The 14,848-nt window shown below is 46.3% G+C and overlaps 1 protein-coding gene across 4 annotated transcripts in view; it reads left to right on the forward strand.

Annotated features, from left to right (window-relative positions):
- The window catches only part of FLNA (filamin A), a 275,782-nt gene that overhangs the window by 234,021 nt on the left and 26,913 nt on the right, over positions 1 to 14,848 (forward strand). For all 4 annotated transcript variants that reach the window (XM_069645454.1, XM_069645456.1, XM_069645455.1 and 1 more), the window contains 5 exons: positions 1,600 to 1,715; positions 4,738 to 4,870; positions 10,422 to 10,598; positions 10,687 to 10,905; positions 10,992 to 11,195. In XM_069645454.1, the coding sequence (XP_069501555.1) occupies positions 1,600 to 1,715; positions 4,738 to 4,870; positions 10,422 to 10,598; positions 10,687 to 10,905; positions 10,992 to 11,195 (849 nt within the window). The remainder of the gene's footprint in view (positions 1 to 1,599; positions 1,716 to 4,737; positions 4,871 to 10,421; positions 10,599 to 10,686; positions 10,906 to 10,991; positions 11,196 to 14,848) is intronic.

A 14,848-nucleotide genomic window follows, 5' to 3' on the forward strand; every position in this document is an offset into this window, starting at 1 on the left:
ACACAAACCAGAGCAGATTCACAAGTGGGACAAGCAGTGCTGAAATAACTCATGAGCAATACCAAGTGTGACTCAAAGCTGCACATCCTAGAGATTAACTTTACTTAACCTGGAAAAGCATTTTGCAGTTTCAGGTCCACATGCACCAAAGCTAGCAGGTGGGTACTGTATTAACATTTCTACATAGTAGCATATTCTGAACATACAAACAAACCTTGAGAGGAAGTAGACTGAGTGCATTGTGGATGGCGCATTTACTAATAAGCCCTTTTGATGCTGCACTAAAAGCTCAGTGCAATGCTGCAGACCAACCACTGGATGAACTATACCATTCTACGCCAAAACCTAAAACTGATAGGAGAAGCAAAAATATTGTTCCAGGCCAGGAATGTTATCGCTGCACCTCTACCTTGATCACGCCATGCACACGGGCTGTTACATTGAAAACCAAGGCCTACCAAAGTTGACTGTCCTGTTGTAGTTCATTACCTTTGTTTTAAGCCGGGTCTGTGGCTCAGTGGACTAATGCATCTACTACAGGGACCTTTGTTTGATTTCATGGTCACAGGTTTGAGTCCCAGCAGGTCCACTTATCCCTTCATCCTTCCGAGGTCGATAAAAGGAGTACCATTAAGTTGGGTAACAATAAACACCTGTTATTAGTGCCAAGAAGCCCCTTCGGGGGTGAACGTGCGCTTTACAAGTACGTCTGTTGTGTTATGTTATATCTTTTGTGTAACTGTGTGTGGTGTGGGGGTATACTCCCATCGGACCTGCCTTTTTGGCTGAGACAAGTCATTGTTCCCTTCAGTAGCATAGGTCCAAGAGTGATGTGGATCTCGTGCCTTTGCACATGTGTAGCCTCCCACTGACTGAACCCACTGCAGCAAGATTGTTCCACAAAGTGCAGTGCATTGCAGTGAGGCGCATTGAAGCTTGCTTGCTGTGCCACAGTGAACTTGCAAAAAGCTTTAGTTTAAGGGACCCTCTTCCAAGGTGGTAATGGGCAAATTGTTGAACCGATTGGGAATTTTCTAAATCACATTTGCTTCTGCTAAATGAGTTCTAAAATATATCATGTTCTCTCCTAAAATGTGCTGCCCCTTAGTTTCTAAACCGGAAGCCATGTAGTATTTTTTGATAGCCTTGTTTCTGTTTCAAAGGGCATTAACGTCTGGCTAAATCTATAGATGCTGAGCAATGGCTTTTGGTAACTGTTTTAGCTCAAAGGTTAAGTTGTATCAAAGCAAAGTAGCACCAGATTGATCATTAGTTTGCTTTTACAAAGTGTGGGCTTATTCTGCAAGAAACCCTATAACACTAGAGGCTAATGTAGCTACAGCAATTTGCGAAACGTTCCTACCTGTAACCACACTTTTTGTGATGGACATTTTCTGTGGGATGTTAGTCTTTCCTGTGTCTGAAGAGCCCCACCACGTTAATTTGGGGGCCCCCACCCTGCAAGTTGCAGATTCCGTTTTGTCGCAAGTGGTCACATTCTAACCAACTGTGTATATGCTATAAAGCATTTGCATTTGCCAATGCGAAACACCAAAGAGGTATTCATCGCAGTTTTACACTAGTACTTTTCCCTTGCAGGAGACTATGAAGTGTCTGTGAAGTTCAACGATGACCCCATCCCGGACAGTCCCTTCGTCGTTCCTGTGACCTCACCATCGGATGATGCTCGCAGGCTCACTGTTACCAGTCTTCAGGTGAGGCACTGGGAAAAACAATCTTCCTCGTCCCCCCTCTAAGCCAGACCTGGGGCCTTCACTTCCCTGAATCATGGCTAGAACCTGAAGACACACAGAAGGGCGACTTCAGTTGGAGCAGGGTCTGCAACCAGTGGCTCTATTGAGCCAAAGGTTGCATCCCCTGGAGTTGGACAAAGGGACGAGTGCAGAAGGGGCATCCTATAAAAAAAACCTTAGACGAACAATAGTCTCAAAGTACTGCTTTTGGTGTAGGGGCTTGAGGCCGGTTAGTTGGAAGCAAGTTCCTAGGGTAGGTTAGCAGAAATGGTAATGTGGAAGGGAGCGAGACAAACTGGCGCAGCCTCTTGATGGGCAGAATGTGCTGTAACATTAACTGGAAAGCGTACATCGCTGATCTGGCAGGGTATCTTTATCATTGGTGACCATCTGTACAGTGTAGTTTATATTCCTTTCCGTGGTCACCCTATGCAACTGGCTGAGTCTACATTAACACGTCCTTAGTGGTTTTCGAACACTTACTCTAGAATTGTAGCTTCCATGAGGTTGCTTCTACCCCACTCAGGTTCTTAATGTTGACCTGTTTGGTATGGAGGACTGGCCACACCCTTTGGCGTTGCCCTTGTCTTTATCAAACATGTGCTTAAGCTGCTTCCGTTCCTTTGCCGCCCATGTGCAAGCCCGAATCGCCTCTAGGCTCCTGCCCTTGCAGCAGTTGTGTCCTTGTTTGTTTTTAACATCCCGGGAACACAATATTTGCTGGTCCAGAATGGGGTGGCGGTCACCAAACCATTAAAGCCAAAGTCCCATCATTCCCTCGAACACCAACCACTAACTTCCAGTGGAGTCCCCTAGGCCTCAACTAACACATGCTCAGTTTAGACCATCGCAAGCAGCAACTCTTCAGGTGAACTAGGAACAGTGAAGCCAGACCGCACTGCAGTCGCACACCCACCCAAAGCGACAGAATGGTGGAGGCGGCTTCCCCAGCTGGCCAAAGGGGGGGCCTGTGCATGTGTTTTTCTCGTGTCTTTCTTAAAGGCTTGTAACAGAATCTCTTTTCTGTCGGTGTGCTTGGATCCATGGTGCAGCTAATGCTTTAAAGAGGAAGAGTTTTGGAGAGCACTGCAGTGGTGTGGTACTCGCTTTTGCTTTAGGATTGAGGACTGTTGGTCTTAATGGGATTGTGTGAACTTGGGTGGTTGAGTTCGCTGTACTTTTGATAATTTGCTGTCAGTGGTCGGCCTCAGTGTTCAGGTATGAGTGGAGAATTTGATCAGCGGAATATTACTACAATACCACAGAGTGCCTCCTGTGAATCTTCTCCCTCTTTAAACCTTTTAGCTGCACACAGGTAAGATTAGGGTGTCCAGCCCATGGCTTTTAAGACTGGTGTTCATTGCTGTTTAAGCAGGTATGCTTTGCTGAACTGCCACCTATAATTGGCACTTTCTGAGGAGCTATTCAGCTAATGATTCCTCACATTTCAATGCCATGGTATAACTGGGCAGTTAAAAGGGTGTTCAAAAATGCATTTGTAAGCTGTCCTTTAAAACTTAAAATTTTGTAATACAAATGTACCCATGTCTCAGTTCCGTGCAATAAGTATTTCTCAGAGGCTCGCCCATGAGTATAGTTTTCATGCCCTGCCAGTCAGGCGGACATGGCTGGTAATGGCTCGCCCAAGCTAAGACAGGTCCGAGCTCGGACTCTTGCCCGCTACCACCCATGTCCAACTGACTGACAGGGCATGAAAGCTATTCACACCTACGGGATTTGTCCAGGGTGCGAATGGCTTCTACATTTTTTATCGGGTGAGCCGCGCTGCTGCGCAGCCGATCTCCTGATGCAGCGGCCAGACAGGAGGAGCTCCGGGACCAGAGCAAAATTCTCCAGTCCCTCAGGTGAGTGGAGGGTGTGCGGAGGGAAATCGGGTCTTATTGCCGGGCGGGGCAGGGCAATAGGGAGAGGCTCCCTGTTGCCTCCCTACATTGGAAAACAGAAGGAAGAAAAAAAGCACCAGCCCCAAACCCCCCCCCCCCCACCCTCCCTCAGGCAAGGACCTCTGGTGGCTGGGACCATGGGCGGGGATTGTGTATTCTCGCCTGCTGTTCCAGCCACCTGATTGGCTGAGCGCCTTTCCCCGTGTGTGAATATGCATTGTGGCTACTGTGTTTATTGGATGAACCCTGCGGTTGCCTTCTCCATTGCTACATTCCGATTGGGCATTTTCTGGTTGCCTTTGAACACATGTGCCTTTGCCGTTTTCTCTCATACATGCTAGCATTAATTCCACTGGGGAGACAGTAGCCCAGTTCTGATTTAACTTTGCATTCTCTGACTTTTAGTTCTGGGTTTATAAATGGCAACGCCCAAGACCACAAGTTCAACAATGCAAAGTTGAAACCAGTTCTGGACAAGTGTCTCTGCAATGGAATGGATAATGTTGGCATGTGTGCTTAGGCACACTTAAGCTTGTATTCTGCATCCTGCTATCCCCTCACTCCTGCTTTAAGAAATTAAGGTTGACTGTCATACCCGGTTGGCTCTATGTTGTCCTGGTCCACAGATTTTGGTTCATTAAAAGGTTTTAAGGGTTTGCCACCTAGGAACGCATGCAGTGGCATTTTGGTTATTCTTTCAATTTAACCTGTCTTTGGCCTTTAATTCCTGATTGGGTAAGCCAGTAGCTCCATTTGGAAGGGAGTTTTGCTTTGCGTGCAGTAGCAATTACCCCTGCAGGGGTGGCGGTGGGGGGAATCAGTGGGGGATGGAAGGACGAGGCGGGTAGTCTTCAGTGCTACTAGAGTTTCTTAGTAATATCCTCCCTTGGGCTTCCATGCTATACTGGTAAGATTTGGAGTAAAATGGTAGTGGGTTCCGCCACGGTTTAATAAAACTAGGAAGTCTGTTTGGATTTTTAACTCATGAAAGAGTATTACATTTGGTAATCCCACCTGTGCTCTTGTATTGGAGCGGTTTGTATTTTTTTGTCTTACTAACTAATGTGATATGCTTCTAGGAGTCAGGGTTAAAGGTCAACCAACCAGCCTCTTTTGCAGTAAGTCTCAACGGTGCCAAAGGAGTCATTGACGCTAAAGTACACAGCCCTTCAGGGGCCCTGGAAGAGTGCTACGTGACGGAGATTGATGAAGGTGAGATGCACACTGGTCCAGGTGGTTTTCACGGAACAAAGTGCTTAGACTTTGTTTTTTTTGGTACTGCTTTGTACCACGCCAACATGAAAAACTAACTGTAGGGTGAAAGAAAAGTGTGTGGGGGTATAGTGGTTAGGGGGCAGGATTTAAAATCTTCCATTAAATGTAAACCGTCTATATTCCTAAATCTTGCTGATTCAAAGCCATTTGCGCTGTTTTATAGACTCTTTTAGAGTTTTATAGAGCAAAACTGTCCAGTCCTCTCTGTTGAGGACACTTCCGTTAGGGGTCTCTGGTATATTTTCCTGACTCTGGTACTACTAGTCATTAACTCTGGCTCACACAACCCCAAGTGGCAGTTCTCAAATCAACCCTGAGGGGAAGATTTTAGGGGGGCCGCTCTAGTTATGGTGAACATGGAGTCTTGAAGTTTAGCCAAAACCCCATGGTGGGAGATCAGTGAAAGCTTCATTTTAGGAGAGAGTGGTCTTGTGCCCCAATTAGGTCACACAGAATAACACAATAAATCAGCTTAGACAGGACGATTTAAAAATAGGTTTTATTAGGCCTTTAAGAACACACCAAAATTAAACTAGCAGTTATAATTACACAAAACCATATATACACTCACCAGTAGGTTCACTTGCAATGCATCAGTGAATAATTAACTAGATAAGGCAGGAAAGTAATCAAATCATTTAGAACAAACCAGCACAACCCCCCATTTGCTTTAGTCCCAGCCCAAGGTGTAGGGGGCCTAACGCCCAAAGGCCACAGGTTCCAATAGAGGTGTTGCCATTTCTCCAGGGAAGGTATTCTTTAAAACGATGCAATGGGCTAGTGGTGGCAATTTCCAACCGTTAGACTGGTACGTTTTCCTCTCTTCATCCCAAGGCTAGCCCAGGGGTAGGATATTTGACCCAGGTTCGACGATCAAAGGTAAGTAAAGAGGGAGGGTTTTGCACCCAATGTTATCCTATGGAGAACTGGGTGGTGTGAGGGGGCACCAGGAACAGTTATGTATTCTTACCCCCGCACTCAGATTTGACCAGGTCACGGATGGATCATCTGGGAGTCGCTGGGGAAACTATCCTGTGTCCTTTGTTCGAGTAAGTGGTGCCCAGGGGAGGGGTTCCAGGTTCAAGTGCTTCTCCCAGTCTGGTCCATCTTCAAGATGCAACACCAGATGTATGCAGACTCCTTCAGGACACTCCACAGGATGGATGAAAAGGAGGTCCAGTGACAGTCACCACTTTCACGTGGCGACAGGCAATCTTCCAAGCGTGGTCACAGAAGCAGCTCCAGCACAGCTTCCTTTGATGCTACGATACTGAAATTTCAGGAGAGGGTGTATTATGGCACAAGCCGGCAACCACTAGAGTTCTGGTCTTGACCACAAAATTGCGTCTCTTGCAGGGTATCACACGAGGGAGCTGGTCACTCCACCTTAAAGTGCAGGGACACTGTCGAAGGCTCTTGGGGATGCAACCTCAAGTAGGCATTGGACTAGTGGATCAACCAGTCTCAAGGACTGAAGCTCCGACTAGGGTCTTCTAGGATCTTGCAGAGGAACAGGGCTTCTTCACTGTGCCTGTCACTGGAGGGGTTGCTGGGCCACTGCAGAAGTTGTCCTCTCGTTGTCAGCGGGCTGCTCCTTTTTTGGATTCTTTGCTACACGTAGATCTGAAGAATGGGTGAAGAAGTCATCCTCTTATCAGGAACTGGAGCTGGAAGCAAGTCCAAGCCCACCAATGGAAATTATCTGCCACATTGAAACAGCCACTAGTTTTCCAATCGGACGACCACTGGTTTCACATCCTCCCAGCAGCAGACTCTGGCACCAAGGGATGTGGACTGGGACCAGACAGCCCCAGACCCTCCCCATGGCTCACACACAGTATCACTTGCCTGCAAAGCTGCAGCTTTCCCAGGCAAGTGCATGACCGTATATGGGATTTCCTGGCCTGAAAGGGCAGGAAGAAGACCAACCTAAAAGTGAAAATCCTTGTGGTGCGGCCTTCTTGGGGTGCTAGCCACCTTTTAGTAGCTATTTGTGGTAAACATAAAAGTACAAGAGTATAATAAACAGAAAATATAACTGCTGCCACCAGCTTATTTTCGGCTCATATAATGTGACGAAAAACCCAAAGGATTAAGTGAGAGGGATACTTGATAACCCCATTGCACTGCAAGGTACTCTGTGCAATTACCAAAATAAAAGAATTGCCAAGAGAAACAGTACCGACAGTCTGAGGGACTAGTCCGATTCCCCATTACAATGAGCAAAGTTCAAGTGAAGCTGAAGGCTTTACTGCCCTTCAAAAAAGTCGGGACAGGCAAAAGGAAGAGTGTCCCATTGAAATCAATGGAGAGAAAATGTTTCCTAACAGTGACTGAGCAGCCCAGGTGTAACTCAGTGGGTTGGTTTACAAGTGTGGCACATGCTTTTTGTGTATACCAAAGAGAAGGTCCCCACACTAATTGTATAACATCTTTATATTAAGAATGGTCAAAGGGAAAAACGATCCATTACCAGTAAACCAAACTTTGTAAAACAGAAGTCACAATATATCACTTACATATTGATTTTTAAAGGTTTTATTTTAAAGTCCACGCTCTTCAGGAGAAAAAGCGGCAGTAACTGGTCTATAAAATGCTTTTCGGTTCTGATAGATGTGCTCACAAGAGACCAAGCGGGGCCAGTATTGCGAATCAGGGCAGTTGGTAGCAGGAGATAACTCCAGTGTGAAAGGGCTCATAAGGCACTGCTCCTGGTTTTCTATTGGAAGGAGAGACTCTTTTGTGAAGATGAAGACCACAGTGCCAAAGGGTCAGAGCAATACCATGGGACTGGGTTTCCAGAGGCTGGAGCTTCACTGGATGTGCAGCGCCCAGAATAGACTAACACACACCAAGTAGATGAGACACCCAGGCCCTTTGGAAGGGTGGTCTATGCTTTATTTGAAGATTTCCATGTCTGAAATCGGAGCAGAAAGCAGTCTGTTTGGCCACCGATGCAGGATTTTCCTCGTTCTCAGGCACAAGAGGCAGCTTTGGAGGAAGAGGTTGGCTTGGAACGAGGACATTTAAGAAAAGTTGAAGAAATTGGACCGGGAAGGAGAGTTTAACTGTGCAGTCACAAGATTTGAGGCTGCGCCACCTCAAAACTCTTGGGCCATTGGTAAAGGAATCGAAATGCTTATGTTGGGTTCTATGTGTTGGGCACAGAGTCTTCGGATTCAATTGGGAAAGAGGCACACATTGAACCGGGGCTTTGGGAGACCAGGCCTGCAAGCAGGGTCAGTGACCCAGTTGTCTCTCCAGATCCTGGGGAAGAAGCACTGCTCTGAGTTCCTTCTTGTTGTCTTTGTCATCCCTAAGAATGCCATGGCAAAGCTCTGTCATCCCAAAGGGTGCGGCTGGTGCAAAACGTTGTTTCTCCCTCACAAAGCATGCCTTCCAGAGTGCAGGTACAGCAATCCAACTGTAGACCCGGTGCGTTCATTGGGGCTGGGATGGGGAGGGGCCCGGGGCTCTGGTTCCGCTTTGTCCTCCCCTGGAACAAGTGAGTGAACCCTGCACCGACATCACACAAAACCATAATTGAGAGGCATGGAGAGTCCAAGGCTGACCATCCCTCCAAGCACACAATGCATTCTGGCAAGGTCTCGCACAAAGGAATCCACTGTCTGACAATTGGGTTCAGGCTGACTTCACCTTGAAGTGCTTGAACTCACTTAGTGGACAAAGATGGCTGCCTCCGCTCACATACACCAACTGACGAGTGACCCCTCATCTTCAAGCCAACTACTACACCTCCATTGTGATGAATGAAGGGCGGGGGTCCAAAAAGGATCCAGCAAAAAGGGATTTCACCCATTGGAACAGTTTTACAGTCGTTTGGGTTACCACCACCATAGGAGTTACAAGGTCTCGAGGCAAACCAGGAAAGCTAGTGAAAAGTAGAGGGGGCTACCACCTGTGGTGAAAAGTGGGCTTTCTGCCCAACATTCTGCACTCGTAGGTTCTTACACCTTGGACGTTTCTGAAGGCCTTTGTTCTGGTGTCAAGGCGTTCCAAAGTCAAGGACCTTGTAATGACCAGTTACAGGATCGGTTCAATTCTTTGAGGGTTTTATCAGAAGATTTGTGGATGACTATGGATGATCGATGAAAAATGGGTTACGGGTGTTCTAGGCCAATCTTGCACGTAGTATTACGGTGTCCAGAACAGCGGCTGTAGCATCTGTGTAACCAGAATACAATACTATAACAATAAGGAGAGGAGGCTCAAAATGTAAGGCAACTGATCTAATGGGACCAGGATACCAATCCCAATACCAAATGAGGTACACACTGCAAAGTGAACATTTACTATATACATACCAGATGTTGAAGTGTAATCCTGAAACACCGATTAGAGTGCGATAAGTATTATTCATAGTCAAACAATGTGTGTACTATTCACGTTTTATGAATATCACTTAAATATGCCCTTATGACGAGCAGTTGCTCAAAACAGGTGTTGGCAAAAGTGGGAAATGTGCTAAACATCAAATGATATCGAAGATTAGATATTTCCATTTTTAATAAACAGATTACATATTTTCTAGGTAAACCTAATTGTTCCCATCAATGTGAAAAGATGCAGTCTCACTGATGCAAGGGTTGTGGATTTTGCATACTTATGGGGGACAGGTGGGGGGTTAGGAAAGGAATCTTTAGTTCGGATAAGAATTGCGACCATCATACAACAAATTCTGTTTCTAGACCAACATGAAAATGATGCCTCTGACTTTTCAGATAGTGTTGTACAATCTTCCTAACTGCCTTATAAATAAGGCAAATGGGCTTGAGGGTAATAACTAAAGCAATTACAATATTTGTAATCTGATGTAATGTGTCCAGAGTTTGCGTAGAATCCTGCAGCTTGGGTTTGTACGAGTTGTATTTTCGATTTCTTGGAAAGACTTGGTACACCCAGTTATTTGCCAAGCTTTGTATGGTGGTACAAGACACAATTTGCATGTGATCCACGAGTCCTCAGTAGATGGAGGTGAAAATGTTTTGACTGGTTGACTTGCTGGCCAAACCAACATTGGGTCCTTTCCAGTCGGGGAATAAATAGATGCCCATGTGTGGGGGTGTAATGCCATGGTTTGATCTGTGGGTAGTTAACACACTAACGGGGTATCCTTTGCCTAGAGCTAGAATAAGGTAGTGAACTGTGGGATCCTGAGACTAGGAAAAGTGTAGATGCTGGAGGTACCACACAGGAAATGTGTGTGTGGACAATGGCCTGTCCAAATTCAATAAAGCCGTCTTTAATCAAAGGAGTTGGACCTTTGGAAGGCAGGTCCACCTAGGCTAGTTTGAAGTGTTTGAGATTATCTTTGATCCTACTGTATGATATAATTTGTCAGAACATAGTTTGAGATGAGGGGCGTGGGGGTGGTTAACCTAGCTTGGGTCACCAGTCATTGGTTCATCTGTTTTGTCTTTGGGCCGGGGGGGAATACTTTATTCTTAACAACCATTTTCTGTTTCAGATAAGTATGCAGTGCGCTTCATCCCCAGAGAAAATGGCCTCTATGTGATTGATGTGAAGTTCAATGGATCCCACATCCCTGGCAGCCCATTCAAGATCCGGGTTGGGGATCCCAGTCAAGCTGGAGACCCTGGCATGGTGTCTGCTTATGGTGCGGGTTTGGAGAGAGGCGTCACAGGTACGGCAGTGAATTCTCTGCCCTGGGATTTGAGCACCATGAGAGGGTCAGTTGTCTAAACAGCTCACTTTTTCCCCCTCTTTTGCAGGAGTTGCAGCAGAGTTCATTGTAAACACGACTAGCGCTGGCCCTGGGGCATTGGCTATCACAATCGATGGGCCGTCCAAAGTGAAAATGGATTGTCAAGAGTGTGCAGAGGGATACAGGGTCACATACACACCCATGGTCCCTGGCAGCTATCTGATCTCCATAAAGTACGGTGGACCCTATCACATTGTGGGAAGTCCCTTCAAAGCAAAGATTACTGGTAAGATTTTGTCGTTTGTGGCTCATTGGCTACAAGAATCTTGACACAGATTCAGCCGACTTACTGTATTGTTCCCTCTCCAACAGGATCTCGCCTAGTGACCAGTCATAGTAACCACGAGACCTCATCTGTGTTTGTGGACTCCATCACCAAAGCGGAGGCTTTTACACAGCAAAGTGCATTGCCAAAGTTGTCCTCCGATGCCAGCAAGGTGGTGGCCAAGGGGCTTGGCTTGAACAAGGCCTATGTGGGCCAGAAGAATTCTTTCACGGTTGACTGCAGCAAAGCAGGTTAGTGCCTGGCAAGTGTGCCCTAAATGTATTCTTCCCACTATGACCGAGAACAATCGTACGCCAGCTGCGGAAATGCCTATCGGAGAAATCCCCTGTATCAGATGGGCTGCTTTTACATGATTATAGGGGCAGGTTCTATTCCAATGCAAGAATCAATGTTTTGTGCATCAGTTTATCACAATGGCCTTTTCAAAACAGCCTTTTGTTCAAAATTATGTTGTCTGTATGTTGGCTTGTATAAGCCAAGTGCTTGAGTCACAGTAGCCGTAGCTGCCTTCATACATCTTAAGATGTCATTCATGAAGCCCTATCTGGCCAACTGGTTGTACATCTGCTGCAACGAACCTACAATCTGGCATAGAATTGCATGTCTCTATCTTATCTCCTATCTATCTATCTATCTATCTATCTATCTATCATGGTTTTTATATAGCACAATATCACCCATAGGCTTCAGAGCGCTCACTAGACGAGAACAGAAGAAGACATATAGAATGGTACTATAGCAGGAATGTAGAGCACCAAAGAGCTTCACAAGGTTTTAGTTTTCTCCTTCGTCAAACGGGGAGAAAACGAAAACCTTGTGAACCGCTTTGCTGCTCTACATTCCTGCTGTAGTACCAATCTGGCAATCATATTTGCCCATAGCATTGCCCCTGACCATGCAAAGCACTAGAGGACTTCTGCGTTGTACTTCCGTCTGCAAACTTTGGAAATACCTGACTGCCAACGTGCACACATTGAAAGATGTACTTGCAAGTGGGTCTAAAGCAAATGGGCTAGCCAAAGACTTCTACTGTGTTTGCACTACATCAAATTAACCCAGTCAAAGCAGATTGCCGAAGACTTCAGTGTTAAATTGCTAGTCTCTGATCGGCAGAAGCCGTGAATTGACTGATTCTAAATGGTGATTACTGCAGTTGTAGCCCCATCAAGAACTAGGTGGGTCTGCTGATATGTTATTTTGTGGTAGCTAAGGACCACGGGATCCTTGGAGGTTATAGGGGTTAGAATGGTTAAAATGACCCACTATGGTTGCCTTCAGTACGTTGTATGTAATTTCTCCTTTAATTTGATCGGTTTGACTTGTCATTTGGTCCTGTGAGACAACTGGTGTCGTCAGTCTGTCTGGCTCCCCAGCATATAAGTGACCTCTGAACTTTCTTTGACTCGAGACAACCTACTCCTATACCCTGGAAACAAATGAGAATTCCAGGAAGACAAAAAATGGACTTCTGAATGCTCCTAATTAGCGAACCTTGAAATTTAGGCAGCCTGTAATTGGCAGGTGGCATTCATGACTCTAATTCTATGGTCGTTCTGAAATGTAAATGTGCTCGACAAAAGCTCTTCCTACTTAAAATGGTTTGTTTATTGAACTGATAGCATGGATGGTTTAGCCCACATTACTGCTTCTGGGTTCTTCGAGTTAGTCCCAAAGCAACCAATATTACTCTTAGTTTGAAGCAAAAATCTTAAGGGGGGAGGGATCCCTTTACTTGTGTGTAGTAAGTAAAACCTCTGGTCTCACTGCCCCCTGTTCCATAATCTGGTTCAGCAGCATTTTATTCTTGGGTGAGTATGCATAGGATAGCTTTATGGGGAAGGGGGGGTACCATATAGGACAGCATACATAGGACCCAATCTGAGCTCTGCGTACGTGGGACCCAATCTGAGCTCTGCGTACGTGGGACCCAATCTGAGCTCTGCTTACATGGGACCCATTCTGAGCTCTGCTTGTCGCTCACGTTTCTTCCCTGGACTCAATTTGAAGTTCTGGTCTGCGGGTAATCAACACAGTGTGTAATGTTCCACGTTTAATACAAGACAATCGCAGTGCTTTAGACCGCCTCAAAGTGACTTGGTTCTCAGAGACCACTTAAATGGCACTTTGTCTGCTCAAACATAAGCACAGCGCATGCTCTGCTGGAAGACCTCCCATAACATTTGTCCAACTGAATCCTACCCTATCCGTTGTGTCCTAGGTGCTTCCCAGCAATCCTGCATATAGAAAAGTGTTTGAGGACTTCTGGCCTTTTTCAGGATGCGGGGGGAGTGGGAGAAGGAGCGGGGAAGTGGACTGGGGGTAGTTTAATAACTTTACTGCAGAATCTTGCAAGGAGCAAGATAGTGTTACATGAAACAAACCAGCTTCATTTGGGCAGCCTGTGGCCCAATTACTTAACAATAATCCCACTATGATTCTGCATACTTACTTAGTGAGACGTCCTCCACCCAGATACTGGCGTATGTCACCACCCCTAGTTCCCCAAAATCTCTGCTAGTGTAATGAAGGTCAGGTGCTGACCCACATATCTGAGTCCACCTGGGTACCTGCAGTCTTGTGTGCAACATTCACCAGGTTACCTTTTGGGGAGGCGGTTTGTACAGTGCAAAGGATAGTGCCTCCACCAGTCAGCGCAGGCGACTAGATACTTAGGTGAAATATCTGTGTACAATGGCCCACACTCTCATTCTCCCTATAATCTCCCAGACAAAGCTAATCATGTTGCAGATTTAGCAAACCAGGGGAAAGGTCAGATGTTTCAGGCAAGGCTGCATTTTGTGGAACCCAAACTGGGGAATCAGGCTCCCAACCTGCATTCCTCCACTTTCAATAGCAGTACAGGAGATGAGATAAACTGTTGGCATACAGTCTTCATTTCACCCTTTGAGGGGGGAAAAAAGCCTAAAACCTAAGGACCATAAAATTCCAATACAGGTTTCTCCAGGCAAGGTACTCCCGAAGGATGTAACAGGCTTGTGGTGGTAATTCCAAACTGTTCAAAACTATTTAAAAGTGGAATATGTGTTTGTCCAAAGATTGCAGAGTTCTCCTCTCTCGTAGATCCCAGGCTAGCACAGGGGTAGGTTATTTGACCCAGGTTCGACAAACAAAGGTGAGTTAAGAGGGAGTTAGGAGGCAAAGGGCTTTGCACCCAATGTTCTCCTAGGGAGGACAGGAACAGTTATACTTATACAGTCGCTCAGATTTTCGCAGTTCACACAGATTGTCTGGTGGTTTGGGGTCGCTGGGCAAATGAGCTGCTGGCCTTTGAGTGGGGTACACCGGGGTGGCAGGTTCAAGTGCTTCTTCCGGACAGTTCCAACTTAAATATGCAGCACCAGATGAAGAATGAAGATTTTTGCGGGGCAGACCCCTGTAGGAGACTTCACAGGATGGACGAGAGTGATGGTCACCCCTTGCCGGTTGCGACAGAATCGGCTCTCTGCATCATTTGATGCCAGGGGGCTGAAATTTAGAGAACTCAGGATGTCTGAGTCCTGAAGTTCAAAACTACTGTCAATGCTCCTTTCGGAGAGCAGGTTAGATGTTAGCCCCGGATTTGGAGTAACTCGGGATAGGTGGCCACAGAATGTTGTGATGTGTGCTCTTCGGAAACGGGCATGACTAGAGATGTGGAGACAGCCACCTATGTAGGAGGAGGAGGTGGAGCAACCAGAGGCCGCTGTATTGATGTGGGTGTCTACGACAGAGGTGCTGGAAGGACAAAAGAGACTGCCAACAGGTGGCACGGCACAGAGATAAGGACATACTTTAATAACCTCCTCGTGCGTGGTAGCCAGACCATTCCACCTGTGGTTGAACTGTTCTGGCTGGAAGGAAGAAATGCTCGACTTGAAGACCG

The sequence above is a fragment of the Ambystoma mexicanum genome, chromosome 2p (assembly GCF_040938575.1).
Source record: "Ambystoma mexicanum isolate Mex_15411 chromosome 2p, UKY_AmexF1_1, whole genome shotgun sequence".
In the NCBI taxonomy this organism is placed as follows: domain Eukaryota; kingdom Metazoa; phylum Chordata; class Amphibia; order Caudata; family Ambystomatidae; genus Ambystoma; species Ambystoma mexicanum.